This window comes from Sprattus sprattus, assembly GCF_963457725.1.
Source record: "Sprattus sprattus genome assembly, chromosome: 8".
Lineage (NCBI taxonomy): Eukaryota > Metazoa > Chordata > Actinopteri > Clupeiformes > Clupeidae > Sprattus > Sprattus sprattus.
The window spans coordinates 22129828-22146568 of record NC_137927.1 but is presented as its reverse complement, the minus strand read 5'-3'; the positions used below and the strand labels follow the sequence as shown (position 1 = coordinate 22146568).

The 16741-nt window shown below is 40.4% G+C and overlaps 2 protein-coding genes across 5 annotated transcripts; both read right to left on the bottom strand.

Annotated features, from left to right (window-relative positions):
• Positions 1–4858: 4858 nt before the first annotated feature.
• Positions 4859–7880, bottom strand: LOC308368786 (SPRY domain-containing SOCS box protein 3). Its single transcript, XM_080843046.1, has 4 exons — positions 7223–7880; positions 5924–6055; positions 5411–5601; positions 4859–5271 (listed from the first exon to the last, which is right to left on the bottom strand). Exons 1-4 carry the CDS (start codon positions 7386–7388, stop codon positions 5038–5040), a joined length of 723 nt encoding a protein of 240 aa, XP_080699172.1. The 5' UTR covers positions 7389–7880; the 3' UTR covers positions 4859–5037.
• Positions 7881–8106: 226 nt separating this feature from the next.
• On the bottom strand, positions 8107–16604 carry atg13 (ATG13 autophagy related 13 homolog). 4 transcript variants are annotated; one of them, XM_080843178.1, is made up of 18 exons: positions 16436–16604; positions 15793–15873; positions 15488–15568; positions 15282–15401; positions 15122–15168; positions 14443–14583; positions 13921–13961; positions 13649–13757; positions 13424–13513; positions 13052–13142; positions 12377–12475; positions 11756–11848; positions 11339–11478; positions 10860–10980; positions 9786–9863; positions 9415–9528; positions 9152–9280; positions 8107–9046 (listed from the first exon to the last, which is right to left on the bottom strand). In XM_080843178.1, the coding sequence occupies exons 2-18, from the start codon at positions 15859–15861 to the stop codon at positions 8969–8971; spliced, it is 1641 nt and encodes a 546-aa protein (XP_080699304.1). In that variant the 5' UTR covers positions 15862–15873; positions 16436–16604; the 3' UTR covers positions 8107–8968. The 4 variants fall into 4 exon arrangements, with proteins under 4 accessions (XP_080699304.1, XP_080699305.1, XP_080699306.1 ...); XM_080843179.1 differs by having other exon boundaries at positions 16574–16603; XM_080843180.1 differs by lacking the exon at positions 9786–9863.
• Positions 16605–16741: the final 137 nt, after the last annotated feature.

The following is a 16741-nucleotide window of genomic DNA, read 5'->3' as shown; positions in this document are numbered from 1 at the left end:
TGAAGATCATTATAGGTAATTATAGCCTAATCATCTTATCATACTTATGATGCATTTTCTTTTACAAAAGTAGTCATGGTCAAAAGTCCATCTGAGTGTTATTTTTATGTTTGTTTTTTGGGACACCATCTAGAGTCAATATCAGTCCAGTTGTACTTCATGTGCATTTTAATTTGACCAAATGTAACAACAGTAATGCTTTGCACACCATCTGTTCAGTAACCACAGGGGACCATATGACGTGGGTTATATTGATAATCTGTAAAGTATAAGCTCATTTAAGATGGGCTGCAGAGCTCAGTAAAAGTAGTACAGATGCTCAGGTTAGTGAAGTGTTCAGTGCTTTTGGATGGAAATCTTTCCCACTGCCGTCTAAAGTTGCAAAGCACGTCTGGGGCTGATCCTGCCCTTGTGTATCCTGCTATTTCAAAAGATCCACCAGGCCAGGTGGTATTCTAACTACCTAGTCGTGTACCGTAAATTTAAGGACATTTGGACATATTTGGACAGTATTGTGTGTTGTATCATATTAACATTCTCATGGTGGAACCAATGCTGTGTCTACAAACAAGCTAAAATGTTATGGTCCCTGGCTGTGGGCAGCCTGACTCATCCCACTGGTTGTACTCTCTTAAAATATTAACATGTTCATATTTCTACATACTGTAATTTTACTGGCAATCACACCAAGTAGTGTCAGCAAGAAGCATCTATATGCATACGGATAATCAAATCATTCCAAAAATCACATATATTTTTTGTTTATTGAATCCTGGCATCTACCTGCAAGATGTTTGTGCAGCTTACCCTCAATTTCACAGCATAAAGTTACCTCCTTTGCCCTTTTATACACATGATTAATCAGCTCTCTTGCTGAAGATATTAGGTTGGACAACAGCCAACATCTAATGAGGAAGTGATCTAGCATACCAGTGAGCCTGTGAGCTCTGCGCCTAATTCTCTTTTGCCTGTGATATGACTGTGGCACCCTTAAAGATACCTCTGATGTTCCCCACCCAGTGCAATAGAGATATTCTTGTGCATTCATAATTCTGGTCCTGTGTTTGAACTTGTGCTTTGTTGTGTTGTGGTGTTCTCCAAAGATGTAGATTCCTCCTAACCCCAGGCTACCAGTCTGTCAAGGAATAGTGGTCGGTTCTGGGAAGAATTTAGTTTTAGTCCGTGAAGACCAAGAAATCAACATATTTATGTAGTTAATGGTGTGTGTGCGAGTATTTGACCTAAACACTACGGGAGCACACTTAGTTTCAATTCTCTGAGAGTTGGGAGTCCAAAACACAGTATGTGTGCATCTGGCTTGAGGTCATTATTTTAAGTACAAAAGATACATTTTCAGGACCTGTCAGTCTGTGGATTGAGTGTTTTCACTGCTCGGCAGGCAAATGCATTAAAGTGTGGTATCCTTCCCTTCAAGTTGTATTTGAAGTTTCAGCAATGAGTCATCTTTGTCTTCAGTAAATTTAGACCAATGCAAACTGAAAGAGTTTGCACTGTGGTGCACTTTGTAAGGTAGTAGATATTTAAAAAGCCAGATGAACTGTTTTCATTAAAATGTTGTATTCCTCTTATTCAAGTGAACGTACCGTTTACTGTGTATGAAAACGTCATGTCTTATCAGTGGCTTTATAATTTTTTAGGTCCTCAACTTTTGTGTATGTGTGCCTTAAAAAAAGGACAGGACATTACTTTAGCCATCAAAAAAACCACTGATCTAGTACCGTGAAATTTGTGCCATTTGGTTTTTCTGTAATTCCAGCGCCAATCTGTTGACCTGTGATGGGGACAATTTTCTGCTTGGGAAAAAGTTTCTTCTTTTCAAAGATCTTTGTTTGCATCAAGGCTATTCAATTATAATGTTTTGCTTTTAAAATCCTAGTTTTGTATATCATTTGTGGTGAATGAATTCAAAGATAAATAAACTGTAAAAGATGAGACCGTAAGTGTATTCTTTCTTTCTGATATTAACTGCCTGATCGGCATTATAGATTCATTATAAGCCCATTTGCCAGAGAAAATACAAACACCTTCATAGCATGGCCGTTAGTTGTTTCATTTATTGTACACACAAAAATAATATGAACCCAAGTTTCACAAGGTTTTTAAAATGTCATTATTTCAGTAAAAAATTTGGCTGGCTCAAATGAACACACAATATGTATGGATGTTTAATTAACATAAAATTACTGAATGATTGTTGAAGCTACTTTATTGCAATGAACGATTAGCATGCTAATCAGCTGACGCATGCGTGGTTGCCTCTCGAAAAGTTGAACATTTTTCAACTTGTGGCACAAGCAATGGAACACAACGGAGCCACAATTCAAGCTTCATTTATTGTCGGCAGTTTTGTATTTTGGAATTTCTGTCCATGGAGTTGGTCCGCCATCTATTATTTTATTATTACTTTGCGATACCCACCAACTGACGGAGAACTATCAATGTTCACAAGTCTGTTGAAGCAACTGCGTGACGATGCAGTAATGCAGTCGTGGAAGCATATTTCGGCCTTCAGTTCGGAAACGGATGACATCACTCCATTCAAAGAGAATGGGGATCCGTTAACGGTAACGGATCAACGCATTGAAAACGCACAGTACATTCAGACGTATGCATTGCGTTGACGGACGACGTGGGTGTGTCTGGCGAATGCATCATACTATACGCTCAAGTTGGATCGAAGATAGCCCTAGCTCACACTGGCTGGATAAAAAAACACAGCTATGGCACTTAAGGAAATGGATTCAAGTAAAAGAACACCAAAATGTTTACATTTTTGGAATAAGCAGTTCTTGAGATGAGGTAATGTTGTGCCCCCATGGACAGAATTTTGTGAAATTTGACATGTGTCCAAAGTGAGTGTAGTGAGTGTAAAGTGTGGACCTTTGCATCAGAAGTCGTTATGGGCCATGCCCTCAAATTTGATTGTCCTGTAACTTTGAAACAGTTTTGACTAATCACATTTTTTGTCAGCATGGTCTGTAGATGATGAACACCAAATTCATGGATCAAATGAATGGCCATGGAGGAATTAATTTACTTTGGGAAAATTTGGTGAGCAGAATTTGGGGAAATGTTTGCTTTAGAATCAGAGGAACATAAGAATTTTAGTTTTAACCCATACGGTTACAGATATATGAGCAGCAACTATATTATAGGACCCCCTACTCAGTTGCGCAAGTCATTGCACTTATTTGGAATCTATGGTCAAAATGTGGTGTGCGTGCCCATCCAGTTTTGCTTGAGGAAAAAAATATAAGAATTGGAACTAAAACAATAGGGATCCAGAACCGGAACTAATACAATTGGGATCCAGCAGCTTCGATGTTTGGACCCCTAATAGAACCATAAGCACATGCAATCATAAAGCAATTGGTAATAAAAGCACTGTATGTAGGGGCTTTATTTAATGTTCAGTTGTTTGTTGGCTTATCAGTTGAAGAGTAAATACCAGATTGCACCAGACACCTTCCATCCTTCACTACACACTACACATCTAGGCCATGTAAAATCAAAAAAAATTCTACATCCAAAATTTTCCAGAGAAATCATCCAGGGACATTGAGCCCTGTCATACTCTTTGCACATACAGTACTGTGCAAAAGTTTTAGGCAGGTGTGAAAAAACGCTGTAAACTAAGAATGCTTTAAAAAATGGAAGTGTTAACAGTTTATTTTCATCAGTTCTTCATTAATTAACAAAATGCAGTGAAGGAACAGCAGAAAATTCTAAATTAAATCAATATTTGGTGTGACCACCCTTTGCCTTCAAAATAGCATCAATTCTTCCAGATACACTTGCGCAGTTTTTGAAGGAACTCGGCTGGTAAATTGTTCCAAACATCTTGGAGAACTTACCACAGATCTTCTGTGGATGTAGGCTTCCTAAAATTCTTCTGTCTCTTCATGTAAACCCAGACAGACTCGATGATGTAGAGATCAGGGCTCTGTGGGGGTCATACCATCACTTGCAGGACTTTCTGTTCTTCTTTAAGCTGAAGATAGTTGTTATTGACATTGGCTGTATGTTTGGGGTTATGTTCCTGCTGCAGAATACATTTGTAGCCAATCATACGCCTCCCTGATGGTATTGCATGATGGATTAGTATCTGCCTGTATTTGTCAGCATTGAGGACACCATTCATCCTGACCAAATCTCCAACTCCACTTGCAGAAATGCAGCCCCAAACTGGAAAGGAACCTCTTCCATGCTTCCCTGTTGCCTGCAGGCACTCATTATTGTACCTCTCTCCAGCCCTTCGGCGAACAAACTGCCTCCTTCTACAGCCAAATATTTCTAATTTTGACTTATCAGTCCAGAGCACCTTCTGCCATGTTTCTGCACCCCAGTTTCTATGTTTTCGTGCTTAGTTCAGTCACTTGGCCTTGTTTCCTTGTCGGGGTAGAGCTTTTTGGCTGCAACTCTTCCATGAAGACCACTTCTGGCCAGACTTCCCCGGACAGTAAATGTCTGTACCTGGGTACCACTTGTTTCTGCCAGTTCTGAGCTGATGCCACTGCTTGAACTCTTCCGATTTCAAAGGTAAATAAGCTTGATGTGTTTTTCATCAGCTGCATTAAGTTTCCTTGGCTGACCACTGCGTCTACGATCCTCAACGTCTTCTTCAAAAGAGCTTGAACTGCACATTTTGAAACCCCTGTCTGCTTTGAAATCTTTGTCTGGGAGAGACCCTGCTGATGCAGTATAACTACGTTGTGTCTTGTTGCTGTGCTCAGTCTTACCATGTAAATGGATAAAAAATAAACATTTATTGTTTACATTTTTCAAAGCATTCTTAGTTCATAGCATTTTTTCACACCTGCCTAAAACTTTTGCACAGTACTGTACATGTTCACAAAAAAGTGAACATAAGAGAGAATTAAAGTGACGGACATGTTCAACAAACAATTTATATTTTTGGTATGTGCTATATAAATAAATATGCATGCTTTTCATTATCATTATGATCATTGTAATGACTTTGGTATTAAAAATCCCCAGATGATTTTGACAGTCCTCTCACACTTGACCAAAGAGCGTTTGATGTTGTCCTGTGTTTGTGGTCACATGGAGCTGCTCACACATAGAAAGAGGTAAGGGCAGTGAGTCAATGTGGACCTGAGGCCTGAGGCTTTTAGATATGACGTGGAGACAGAAATCCTGGAGCGAAGTTAGACGACAGGTACGCAGCCCCAGCAGTAGCTCAGTCTCCGGGGCTGTGGAGCTCACTAAAGGGTAGAGAGGTCTGCCCACCTGGACAGAGTACAGTTTCAAGAGTTCATATGGGACTAACAATGTGGCAAGGAAATGAAGCATGGTAAGCAGTTCAGTTCAGGATGTTCAAGTAGACTGGGCTGTTTTGCATACAATGTAATGGAATTTGATCTCCTACCTTATCTAGACCAGAAAAGGCAACCCCAAGGCTTATTCCATTGCAGTAGAAGCTAAGGGTTCCAGAGTTCAGGTCCAGCAGCACACCAATGACAGTGCTTTTATCATAGAAGGCCTCTGTGTACTCTCTGCTCTTGCCATCGTGCCAGAGAGAGCCCTTGTAGGACAGACCCCAGCTCTCCCCATCCATGCCTGAGCAGGTACAGAACACATTTTGAGTAACATAAGTCAAGACCATAGCACATCATTGCTCAATTATGATACAGAAAACTCCTGTATTAGCACATTGTTTCAATTAAAATGGTTGATAAACCATACATTTCAAATATTGCAGCATTAGAAAACACATCTCATATTGAGTTGAATTTTAAATTTAAATTTTAGTTTTACATTTTTTTTACTGTAAGTTTTTCACTCATTATTTCACACATCATTTTCTGGTAGGTAAATTCTGATTGGCGTGAATTAATTGACTGGTTGATCAACAATGTGCCATGAGAAGGAACAGACTCACCTAACAGGTTGATAAACTGCATTTTGCCAGTATGCAGTAGGGCCTGCTTTGTCCCCAACCCTACCATCACAGAGGTCCCATAGGGGGGCTCGATAAACTCTATCTCCCAGTAATGTTCTCCAGAACAGAAACCTGAAAACAACAATCCATTCAATTTGTTACTAACTTTACCATCTATATTGCAGGCAGGTGGTTGTTCATATTGACTGTTAACTGAGAAAATACAAGGCTTTGCTGTCATTAACATGAAGCGGTCAGTTAATGAGCCCAGTTTTAAAAAAAAGGCATGCTTCCACTTAATGCTTAAGTCTTTCAGGCTACTTGACAATGGGCCTCATTCTCGAACATTTTCTGAAGTGTCTTTGTAAGACCAACGTAAGAAAAGATCTCCGCCTCATTCATGAACACCTGAAAATTATTATTGCCTTGAAAGTTGAGAGAAGTTCACTTTTTCAAGAGGAAGCGCGTGCGTCAGCCAATCAAATCGCATCTATGCCAATAACCAAAGAGAGCGAGACTGGAAAAAAGGTGGCGAACCAAACTCTGTAGTAGACAATAATACACTTTCTTTGTGTAGATGGTCGACTCGTATTTGTACATAAAAGTATTTTGTTTGGCTTGTTGTTGTTTTTTTTTGCTTAGATTTTTTTTACATTATACAATGTAAAAACCCTGATATTGTCACTGATGAATACGTCTGATATGCGAGGCGTGAGCCAGGTATCTAATGTTAGTATGTTAGCAGGGTACTCACAACCATAGACAATAGAATACGTATTCATTATGTCTGCTCACAACAAGCAAGCTAATCTACCTCACAACTGCCCACAGCTCGCTAGCGGTAGTTGTTGACTTGTCAACCTCTCTGTTATCAACAAAAGCCCACGTGCCAGACACGCCCACCGTCAACGCAATGCATAGGTGTAAATCGACTGGCAGGGTAAAGTCCGCATTATGTCCGGCCAATTCAGACACTTGCGTTCTGACAGATCCAACGGGTAATGTCTAGATTATTTTAGGACTTCATTGCATAGAAACAACTTGATTGTTGGAAATTGTATACAAAACCAAAACTGACATTCCTTGCATTTTACCATGGATCGGGTGTTGTTTTTTCCCTTTGGTTGGCACAAGTTAATAGACTTTTGAATATAATCTTTTCTTTAATTAACCAAACTATATTTCTTCCTCAGGTAGCTTTGCTGTATTTCAACTTCTTCCAGTAATTGGAAGCTTGAAAAGCTTTGCTTTTAAACAAGCTTCCCCAACACTGTATAACATCCTATATGGTGACCTCACCTTTAGTACCACGGACCCCTGCGGATCCTTCGCTCTCCATGAGCATGTTGGTATGGAAGTAAACAGCCTGTTGACATGATGACAGTTGGACAGCAGTGGATTTTCCCTCAACATCCCAGTGCCAGTGCTCCCATGTATGACCCAGGAGTTCTGCATGAGAGGTCATTATTTCCGCGGCAGGGAAACAAAAATAAACCCGTTGTTTCTCTTCCGCTCTCAGGAGTTTTAGATTACTCAATTTAGAAGGCGTAAGTCTTACACTAAAATGCTGCCTGCGGTTATTGTTCTACTGACCGTACAGTTCTTCTAACCGTGTATGGCAAATTTCACCAAGCACACTGTTGAGAAAACGTCTGTCAACATCTAATTTTACACCACATGTCTGCCCACTTTCAAGTAAGGAAACTATGATGCCGTGGGCATCTGATCGTTGGCTCACTAGGGCACAATATTTGATAAACTGTTATTCCGCAATCACACCCCAGACTAGCCTACATCAAACTTCTGCAATCACAACCATTCTCTGCGCGTGTGTTGATTACATAACTCACAGACCAAACTATATTCCTTTACCGTATTATGTATGGTCGGCTATGGACCTCGTAACTCATTGCTTCTTCATGCATGAGTCTAAACAACATGTAAACACCTGTCCGGTTTCCAGTTAAAACTGACTAGAACGTTGCGTCACTACAGCTGTAAACAAAACGTGAAGAAGCTGCACACGTACCCTACTCAACTGTAATTTTCTGGTTCCTCCCACATTTGAAGAAGGGTGTGTTAGGAACGTGTCCGTAGGAGCGTAAACACATTTCGGAACAACGTTATATGACAAGTCTACGGAGGTTATGCAGAGGACAACTTATGGAAAGTAACAAACAATATGAAATAAAACAATTTATTACACATGTAACCTACATGCTATATTAACAAGTCAGAGAAGAGTCAGAGGAACTGTCTAGGTGAACACATTTAAGAATGCAAATTAAGATATTGTCTAAATAGATAGCCTTACAATGTGTTCTTTTGCATCATGAAACGGTAAATGAAAATGTACAAGAGTTGCGCTTAATCTGGCAGACATTTGTGATTTCCCTCCCCTCTTAGATTAAATACAAAAAAGCGCAAAACATGAAAATACCTTCAATGTTTTTGTCTCTGATTACAAAAGCAGGTTAGACAAGGACAATCACAAACTATTCCAAGCTCTGAGCAATGTAGTGTCCCATTATAGGCATGAAGTGAAGTTTTGGACAGAAAGTCTTTTAACACATTGTCTATTTTTCACGAGTACAGCAAAGTCTACGGCTGGGGGTGCAGTAGTGTTTAGTGCAATGAATGAATACATCTTTTTCATATAATGACTAGATGTCTTACAGAGGATGAATAAATACATCCATTTCATGTTTTTGATAATGTTGGATAGGGTGAGACATAATGGTATTGATTTTCATTAAGGATCTCTGACACCAATGACCAGGAATTGGTGTATTATCCTTCTTCATTTAAACAAATATCTTTGTAAGTGATCAAGTCCATGTGACCTCACTGCTCACATTCATTGTTTCAGAAATATCGACAGATGTCTACAAAGTTATTGGTCAATTGCATTGACAAACATTGTGTGACCGGAATTGGGGCAATTTTACAAAACCCTGCTACACCATTTACAAATTACTGGTTTTTTGTTTTTGTTTTTGGCAGATTTGGTGGAAGAGGAGCTGACAGAGAAGGACTATCCTGGTCCTACTGCAATGTTTCCACAAATGCATCAAATTCATCAATATTCTTCTCGTATATAGCCAGCTTCTCTGGAAGAGAGTCCTGAAATAAAAATAAATACATATATTTATATATCAGTCACACAAGATGTAGAATAATAAATGAAGATATTGTTGTATGGAAGCATTAAGTGTAATCAGCTCTTACAAGATCTTCAGCCATGGATTGTGCACTGACATCGATGGTAAGACTAGCCAATTGTGGGGGGTTCTGGAACTCCCTGTAGAATGTTCCCAAATCCATTGGCAGGAGGTCATCCTTGGAGAAAGCTGGCTTCTGGAGAGATAAAAGGGGCAGGTAGAAATTTTCCAACTCACCTATATTTAAGTCCCCATCAACATCGATCAATGAAGAAAATAAATTATTTCCGATATATATTTCAAGTATGTATGTAATGCAAGAGTGCTTACAAAATCCACCATGACAAAGTCCTCCTGCGCCTGCTCTCCAGTCTCACTGGAGCCCTGGGAATGCAGGCTGCCTTGAAGAGGAGACGATGTGTCTGGAGAATCTGGTGGGTGGACCTGGGGCAAGACCACATAATACAGCAACTCAATATGCATCTACTTTGATTCAGTAAAGTAAAAACATCAAAAATTGCCAGAAAAACAGGAGTGACAGAGGCGGGTATCAGCCACATTCATTTACAGACAGGTTTTGGGGAGAGGCGTTGGTTAATGCAAAAAAGCCACTAGCTGTTCTGCACGAATCAGTAGGAAAACAATAGCGTATACACCCGAATTAGGCAAGCAGGTTGTTTAAAGACTGGGAAAGGAGTTACCATGGGGTCATTCTCCTCTAGGTCATAGGCCCGGGGTGCAAAAGCTGCAAATGGTAAATCCAGACTGGCAGTTGTTATCTGGAATGCATAGAAAAGTCATCTGTCAGTGGATGCTACTGTTATGTGCAGACGGAAACGGTGAACCCATTTGTTATTGTTCTGAATGTTCTGAATGTTGTTATTGAGCAGCAAAGCTGTAAGGCACAAAACCTGTAGTGTAGGTTCCTATTTCCACCCACTTATCTGCATGATAACTGTCTAAACCTCACAGACAGCATAGCTAGTTTAGATGTAATTTATAGACCTAGACAATACCATTTGCCAGACACAAGCCATTGAAATTAAAACTGGCACACATTAGCTGAACGAGTAACGTAACAGTCAACAGAATATATTTTGGAGATAACATAAGGTTGCTCATGTGACCACTGCTCCATGAAAGAGATGAATGAAGAACAACACTAATGGTATGGCATAGCGCTCCCTTCACTTTCTTGCTGAAGACAACTTTATTTGCTTAAACGGTATGTGTGGTTAATGAGACCACTGTGATGTTTTCTAGGAAATTAACACAGGGAGAAAAAGCCCAGTTGAAGGGTCCAGGTTACTTGTGTTGGTATTTTTGAAGTTAGCCCTTAGCAGTGGATCAAACTTCTCAGTCACTACCTCACATAGTGGAATTAACCTCTTGACCTCAGACTCTCCATATTCAGCGAATACTGAGATAAAAAAATATCCTTGTCCTTGTTTACATATTTCCTCATGCTACTCTATCTGTTCAGCCCAGCTGACGCAAATCACATCAACCTGCATGGCAGCATGTTCAGATAAAGTCCAAGTTGGTCAAAGGTCAGCAAAATGTCACGAAATTATCCATGAAATTACATACAAATATTTTTTGGCCAGTGAGCACATCAGCGTGCTAAGAACAACCCACTGTACAAAACTTAAAGAGAGGTTATGACAAATTTTGAAATACATAGTTTCTAAAACGTAAAGACACATAATAAAATACAAATCCAAGGTTTGGGAGAACATGCAGGTGTGTAATAGAACTGGGATTCTTGTTAGCACCTGAGTAGTGGGCTTGTTGACGAAGGCTCCCACTTTGCGTGTGAATGTGGTCTCCAAGGTGTCTGCCAGACCAGCACTCTTCTGTTCGCTGCTCCTGGAGCATGTCTCTGCATCCTCTCCACTGCACAATACAACAGCACACAGACATGAGCATCGTCTCCACTGCACAATACAACAGCACACAAACATGAGCATCCTTTCCACTGCACAATACAACAGCACACAGACATGAGCATCCTCTCCACTGCAAAATACATCAGCCAGGGTCACCCCAAACAAGCTACTCATGCCATGGTAGATTATCATGGGCTTGATATCACTGATATTTCGAAAAACATGGCAGAGTAAAGAAGTAAAAACACAATAAAGCTTTAAAATGTCCTTGTTCCGTAGGCTCATGCAGACACATAGAATTCGCCCACATGTAAAGAATGATCTATAGAATGATCTAAAGAAGAGTTTCTGGAGTTCGTAACCACCTGCTTGAAGGGGTGGCAGGAATGTGGTGGGCCGTGTCATGAGCGGGGCAGGAGGGCATCCGGCCGTGCTCTGCCTGGGCTCCGTGATAGGGCTGCATGGGCACCTGGGGAACTCCACCCTCCTTTCCAGGTACTGCCATCTAAGAAGGAGGCAGACTGATACAGTCAGATCTACAGGTGAGCATTGTAACACAGTCCTCAAATTGCTGGAACGTTGTGTACCAGATGGACAAACATTAAAAGGCTGATCTAAGACTTAAATGCCATTTGTATACTTTGCTGATGGGCAACAGGGTGAACGATTCTGCAGTGACTGCTGCCATTTTTGCTGTCGTTGGCTTTGAGGGATGCCATCTACTATAGAGAGCAGCAGACTGGACACAGACATGACCTCTGTCTCTGTTCTCGCAGGGTTACCTGGTGAGGATGGGCACCACCACAGTTGGCAGGGTGACAAAGGTCTGCCGCTCCCAAACCAGGAGGCTGGTAGGAAAATCGAGAGCTGTAGAGCTGCAGAGATGAAGGACAACAGATGAAAAACAGGAGACAGAGAGCCAAGAAGAAAGAGAATGACAGGTATATAATTATACAAAAGTATGCAACACGTGACAAACATAATAAAGAACATAAGGTTGTTTTAAACGATGAGTAGTGACAAAACAAAGGGTAGCAAAGCTTGATAAGAAGGGAGAGTAAAGCAGATGTGATTAAGAGAACAGTGACTGGGGTGACAGACAGAAGGGGAAGGCAGTTTAGGGTTCAGGGTTCAGGGTTCAGGGTTCAGGGTTCAGGGTTAGGGACTTAACTATTGTGATTAGTTTGTTTTCCCTTCCCATACATCGAGGTGGAAAACAAAACCTCTTGTGTGAAAAATGAAATGCAGCCAGACCATTTCTCCAGGCATCTTTACAAAACTAGCTATGTGGCTTCTACTCAGATTAGCATGTCATGACAGGAGGCCATGGGGGGTGGGGTTCAATAAAGAACCCAGGACTATGTTGTTGAGCTGGGAACCCTGGGTCCACGTGTGGAACTCACTTGGTGCGAAAAGGCCAAGCCCATCAACGGGACCTTCAGAGTGTTCACCAGAACTGGCTTAGGCGTCTTTAAATGGGCCTTACTTACAGTGACCACACACTACGGTACAAAGAAGCACAGACGTACAGAGAGAAAGGGAAACAAGAGAGAAAGAGGGGGCGAAAAACAGAAATGAACACACCACTTACAGTAAAAGAGAGTGAGGAGGGACAACACTAAATAGGGTGGATTGGTAAAAAGCCACATCAAGAATTCTATCCCTAAAACCCAGTATGACGAAGGCTGAATACCAAAACACAAAACTTGAGGGACACACACAATACAAAAGACAGGTCATAACATGTACACTGAATGGGTATGAGGTTATGAGAGCAAAACTCCAGGGTTAAGCACCCTGCACAATGCTACTACACAACAACATGGAATATTCAGAAAATGAAAATAATCAAAATGTGGAAAAAATGTCTGATTTGATCAGAAAGAAAGATGAGGGGAGGGGATGTTTGAAAAGTTCATTCCAAAATGAGAATAGGCGACTACTTAGTCAGGTAGCAGGTGTAGCGGAGAGAATAGAGAACTACTTGGTCAAGTAGCAGGTGTAGCGAAGAGAACGGGCGACTACTTGGTCAAGTAGCAGGTATGAGAGGCTCAGAGGCTGGGCTGCCCAGGGCTTACCTGAGAGGGTGGAGAGGTGGAGAAAGATGTGGTGCACACCTCCTGAGAATCCTCTACTCCTGCATAACCTCCTTCCTCCTCCCCGGGAGCCCTGAAAGCAGAGAAATAAGACGTACACCTCCAGCAGAGCCCTTGCACTATATCAGAAACAGATTATGGAATGATCAATCTAAAGCCTTTGGACTGAACATAGATGGTGTTCTGCCATTAATAAACGGTTAACAGTTCATTTGAATAAGTTTGTATACTGCACCAAACACATGTTCTGTGTCATGTATGTAGCCATTATGTATTAAAGCAAAAAGGGAATGGATCCATCATTCTGGATATAAAACACCACAGGAAACAAGGTTACTGGATAAAAGCGCTCACCTGTAGTTACATGGATGCATGTGGCCAAAGGGACGCTCGACAAAGTGGTCGATGATAATTCCCATGATGGGGGCCGTTCTTTCAAACTGCCTATGATTTTAGACAGGATTGGGAGAGAGGGTAGAAATGAGTACTGTAAGTGTAATAATATTTATAATAATAATAATAGTAATAATAATAATGAATGATAAAAAGAGAAACCGATTAAACATGCAGGGCACGTACGAGTCTCTGCACCTTGTAGACATAAAGGCCAGGTTAGTCCTATAGGCACAAGACAGGGTGATTGTGCCTATGGGTGTGCCCACGACACCCACCCGGACAGTTTGGAATCCTGTACCAAGACGTAGAAAGACTTAACAGAAATTCATATTGGTCCAATATTTATCTGGGAAAAGTTTAAGGATAATATACACCTTCAGGTGCTTCTGTAAGCACATACTTTGCTTCAAAATCAAGTGTTACATTTTGCCTGAAGACAGACCCCAGAACATTACCTTCTCCAAGTCCTGCCAATTGAACCTCCCCAAAATATATCCTGGGGAAAAAATGAAAAAATATATATGCAATATTGTGATTCATACTGTAATTACTGTAATTCTATTAAAACTGTGAAATCTATTTCGAACAGAAGCTATCAATTCAAACTGGGTCAACTCCTTTGCAACTCCACTGCATGATCAATGTCAGTTCCAGCATTTGATTCCTGTAGTTCGTTCCTCATCTCCCTTGGCCTTGTTTGACAGTATTCTTTACATTCTCTGATTTGTTTTGTGGAGTTTGGTTTCTTTCTTATCCTGCTATATATATTGACTATTAATATTACCATGAAAATACAACAAATATGTTGAGTTAATGACAACACTACCAAGGCTTTCTGCAGCAGACGTCATACCTAACTACTAACTAACTATATCACCAGTACTATATCACAAACACCAAAGTGAACCTAAAGTACTGATTGAGTCAGATGTTGTTCCATTTTGGGAATCTCAGACAAGAAAGATGCAAGCACATACCTGTATAAAATGACATAGTCATGGCCTTGCTTTCGAGACAACTTATAGGCTGGGGTCACCCTTGTGATGGCCAGCAGTGACTTCAGGAGTAATGAAAGGCGATTATAAACAGTGTAAGAGACTTTGATGTCTTTGTCACACCTGTAAAGAGAAACATCAAAAGCTTTAATGACATGCCAGACTTAAGGTCCTGGACAGCACATACTCATTGAAGGAACTATGAATTTGGCATTGTGTCAGGAAATTCGGCAGCAGAATGTCTAATTACGTTTTTTCAACCTCAATATCTGTAAAGAAACTGTAGAAAATTACAATTTCATCCATTTTATTTGAATTCAATTATTTCATTTTTCTACATAAACAGAAACCTAAACTACACAAACAATCATTTTGTACTGTTTCTTTATGGTTGTGGAGGTAAACAGACACAGGTCCATCTACGTAGGGATCCTTTTCTTGTTGTCAGACACTTATGAGCCAGTGGCGAAAACAAGTGTTTCACTTTGACACAGATTACAAAATTACAATTTGTAGCTGTTTTGCAGTTGCCAGTTCACATAAGTTTTACCTAAAGACTTTCTGTCTTTGTGTTTGTTTGTGTGTGTGTGTGTGTGTGTGTGTGTGTGTGTGTGTGTGTTGTCCATTTCAGTTTTTGAGAATGCAACTGGTAAAACCTTACTTTTCATTCATTTCAAGACACCATGTCTCAAGTTCCATGGAATCCCCCTAAAACAGATTTGATAAATCAGTTTCTTGCGAGGTATTCAAGGCAATTGTGAAAATATACAAATATATGCAAATGTATATGATGGGTTAAGCAAGCTATTACATAAACGTACCTCTGAAGTCTTGAGTGAGATTTCCACACACATGGAGCGCCCAATGCTGGGTAGCTGTCCAGCCAAAGCTTTCTTGGCTTCATGAGTCACTTCAGGAATATCTTTGATGGCTAAATTGAACTAAAATTGATTGAAGATGAATTACTTCTTAATGCTTGTATAGACAAGAAACAAGGAAGCTCCAAAAAATAACCCTAAGGAATTACCCAGTCTGAGCCAGTGGGTGAAGAGGATGAACGCGTGCATATTTTCTCTCCGAGACGGCCTTGAACGATGACCTGCACAGTCTAAAATCATAAAAAGACATCAGTCAGGACTGCTGGAAGGAGCACGGTGTTACAATGAATAAAAACAATCATAACGCTATTCTCAAATGTAACATTGTATTTCCAGAGGCGTGGTTGCCAGTCAGGTTTCCCTCTTTACAACGCCAGCTTCCTGTTTGCGAACTTGCATCTACACTTATTGACAATAAAACAGGCATCGTTTAACTGACAAACTGCATTAATACCTTCAATGCAAAGAATTTAATGAATTTGTCCAGGTCCTTTTTGTCCTGTGAGCTCAGATCGTTGTCCATTACGGCATGTGACTGGATGAAGCAATGTACAACAATAACATTACACACATTTCCGTTAGACAGCAAGCGATAACCATGAACATATGTCGTATTAACCTGTCAGAGCTACATTTTATGAAAATATGCAAACGCTGTAAGGACAGACCAGATATAAAGAATAACAGCGAACCATGTCACAATCCTAAACATTGAAACTGATATTAAACCATGTCACATCACTGCGTTTTAGGCTAACAGCTACCCGACGTTTCTGATTTGGAAGCTATCTAAATAGCTTTCAGAGCTCAGTCTTTCGTCATGTAAATGTCTGTATTGTCTATGGTAAACTCCGAGAAATTGAATGGCTTACAGCAGCATCTGATTCTACTGTTGGTCATTTAAAATTAAGTGTACCACGAAATCCAAAGACTGAATTAGCTAGCCAACAAACGGGACTACTTGTATTGATCCATCTAGCTAACAGTAGTTACCGTAGCTTGCTAGCTAATAACGCTTACAACAATGTAGCTAGGCTAGGCTAGACTGCTGCCTGTAGAAGGTGACGTTAGCATTTTGGCTAAACCTGACTACTTACAGATCATCACCCATTTGATATTCACGACATATACTGAAGTATCCGGCACGTTAAACTTTATACTACAATGTTCGATGTCCAACAGATCTGATGAGACGTCTACGTGCAACTAATAACTAGGTCACGTCGCTAACACACCAAGCGCAGACAACAGCTCCATATTTTCTGTTTGTTTTCATTTGGTACGTAGTCTTCGCTATCATTTTGCAATCCGCACATTCACAATTTCTCTTGAAGTTTACATTTTTAAAATGAAAATCCCCTAAATGTATCAGTATGTAAAACACAACTGCATAAATATGTTGT

Coding starts and splice junctions, on each gene's coding strand:
- LOC308368786 (XM_080843046.1), bottom strand. CDS start 7,388: ATGACCTCTCATGCAGAACTCCTGGGTCATACATGGGAGCACTGGCAC. Junction 6,056..7,222: donor AGGGGTCCGTGGTACTAAAG/GTGAGGTCACCA, acceptor TGTTGTTTTCAG/GTTTCTGTTCTGGAGAACAT. Junction 5,602..5,923: donor GCAGTTTATCAACCTGTTAG/GTGAGTCTGTTC, acceptor GTACCTGCTCAG/GCATGGATGGGGAGAGCTGG.
- atg13 (XM_080843178.1), bottom strand. CDS start 15,861: ATGGACAACGATCTGAGCTCACAGGACAAAAAGGACCTGGACAAATTC. Junction 14,584..15,121: donor TGTCTTGAAATGAATGAAAA/GTAAGGTTTTAC, acceptor TTCTCTTTACAG/GTGTGACAAAGACATCAAAG. Junction 9,047..9,151: donor AATCCATGGCTGAAGATCTT/GTAAGAGCTGAT, acceptor TTTTTATTTCAG/GACTCTCTTCCAGAGAAGCT.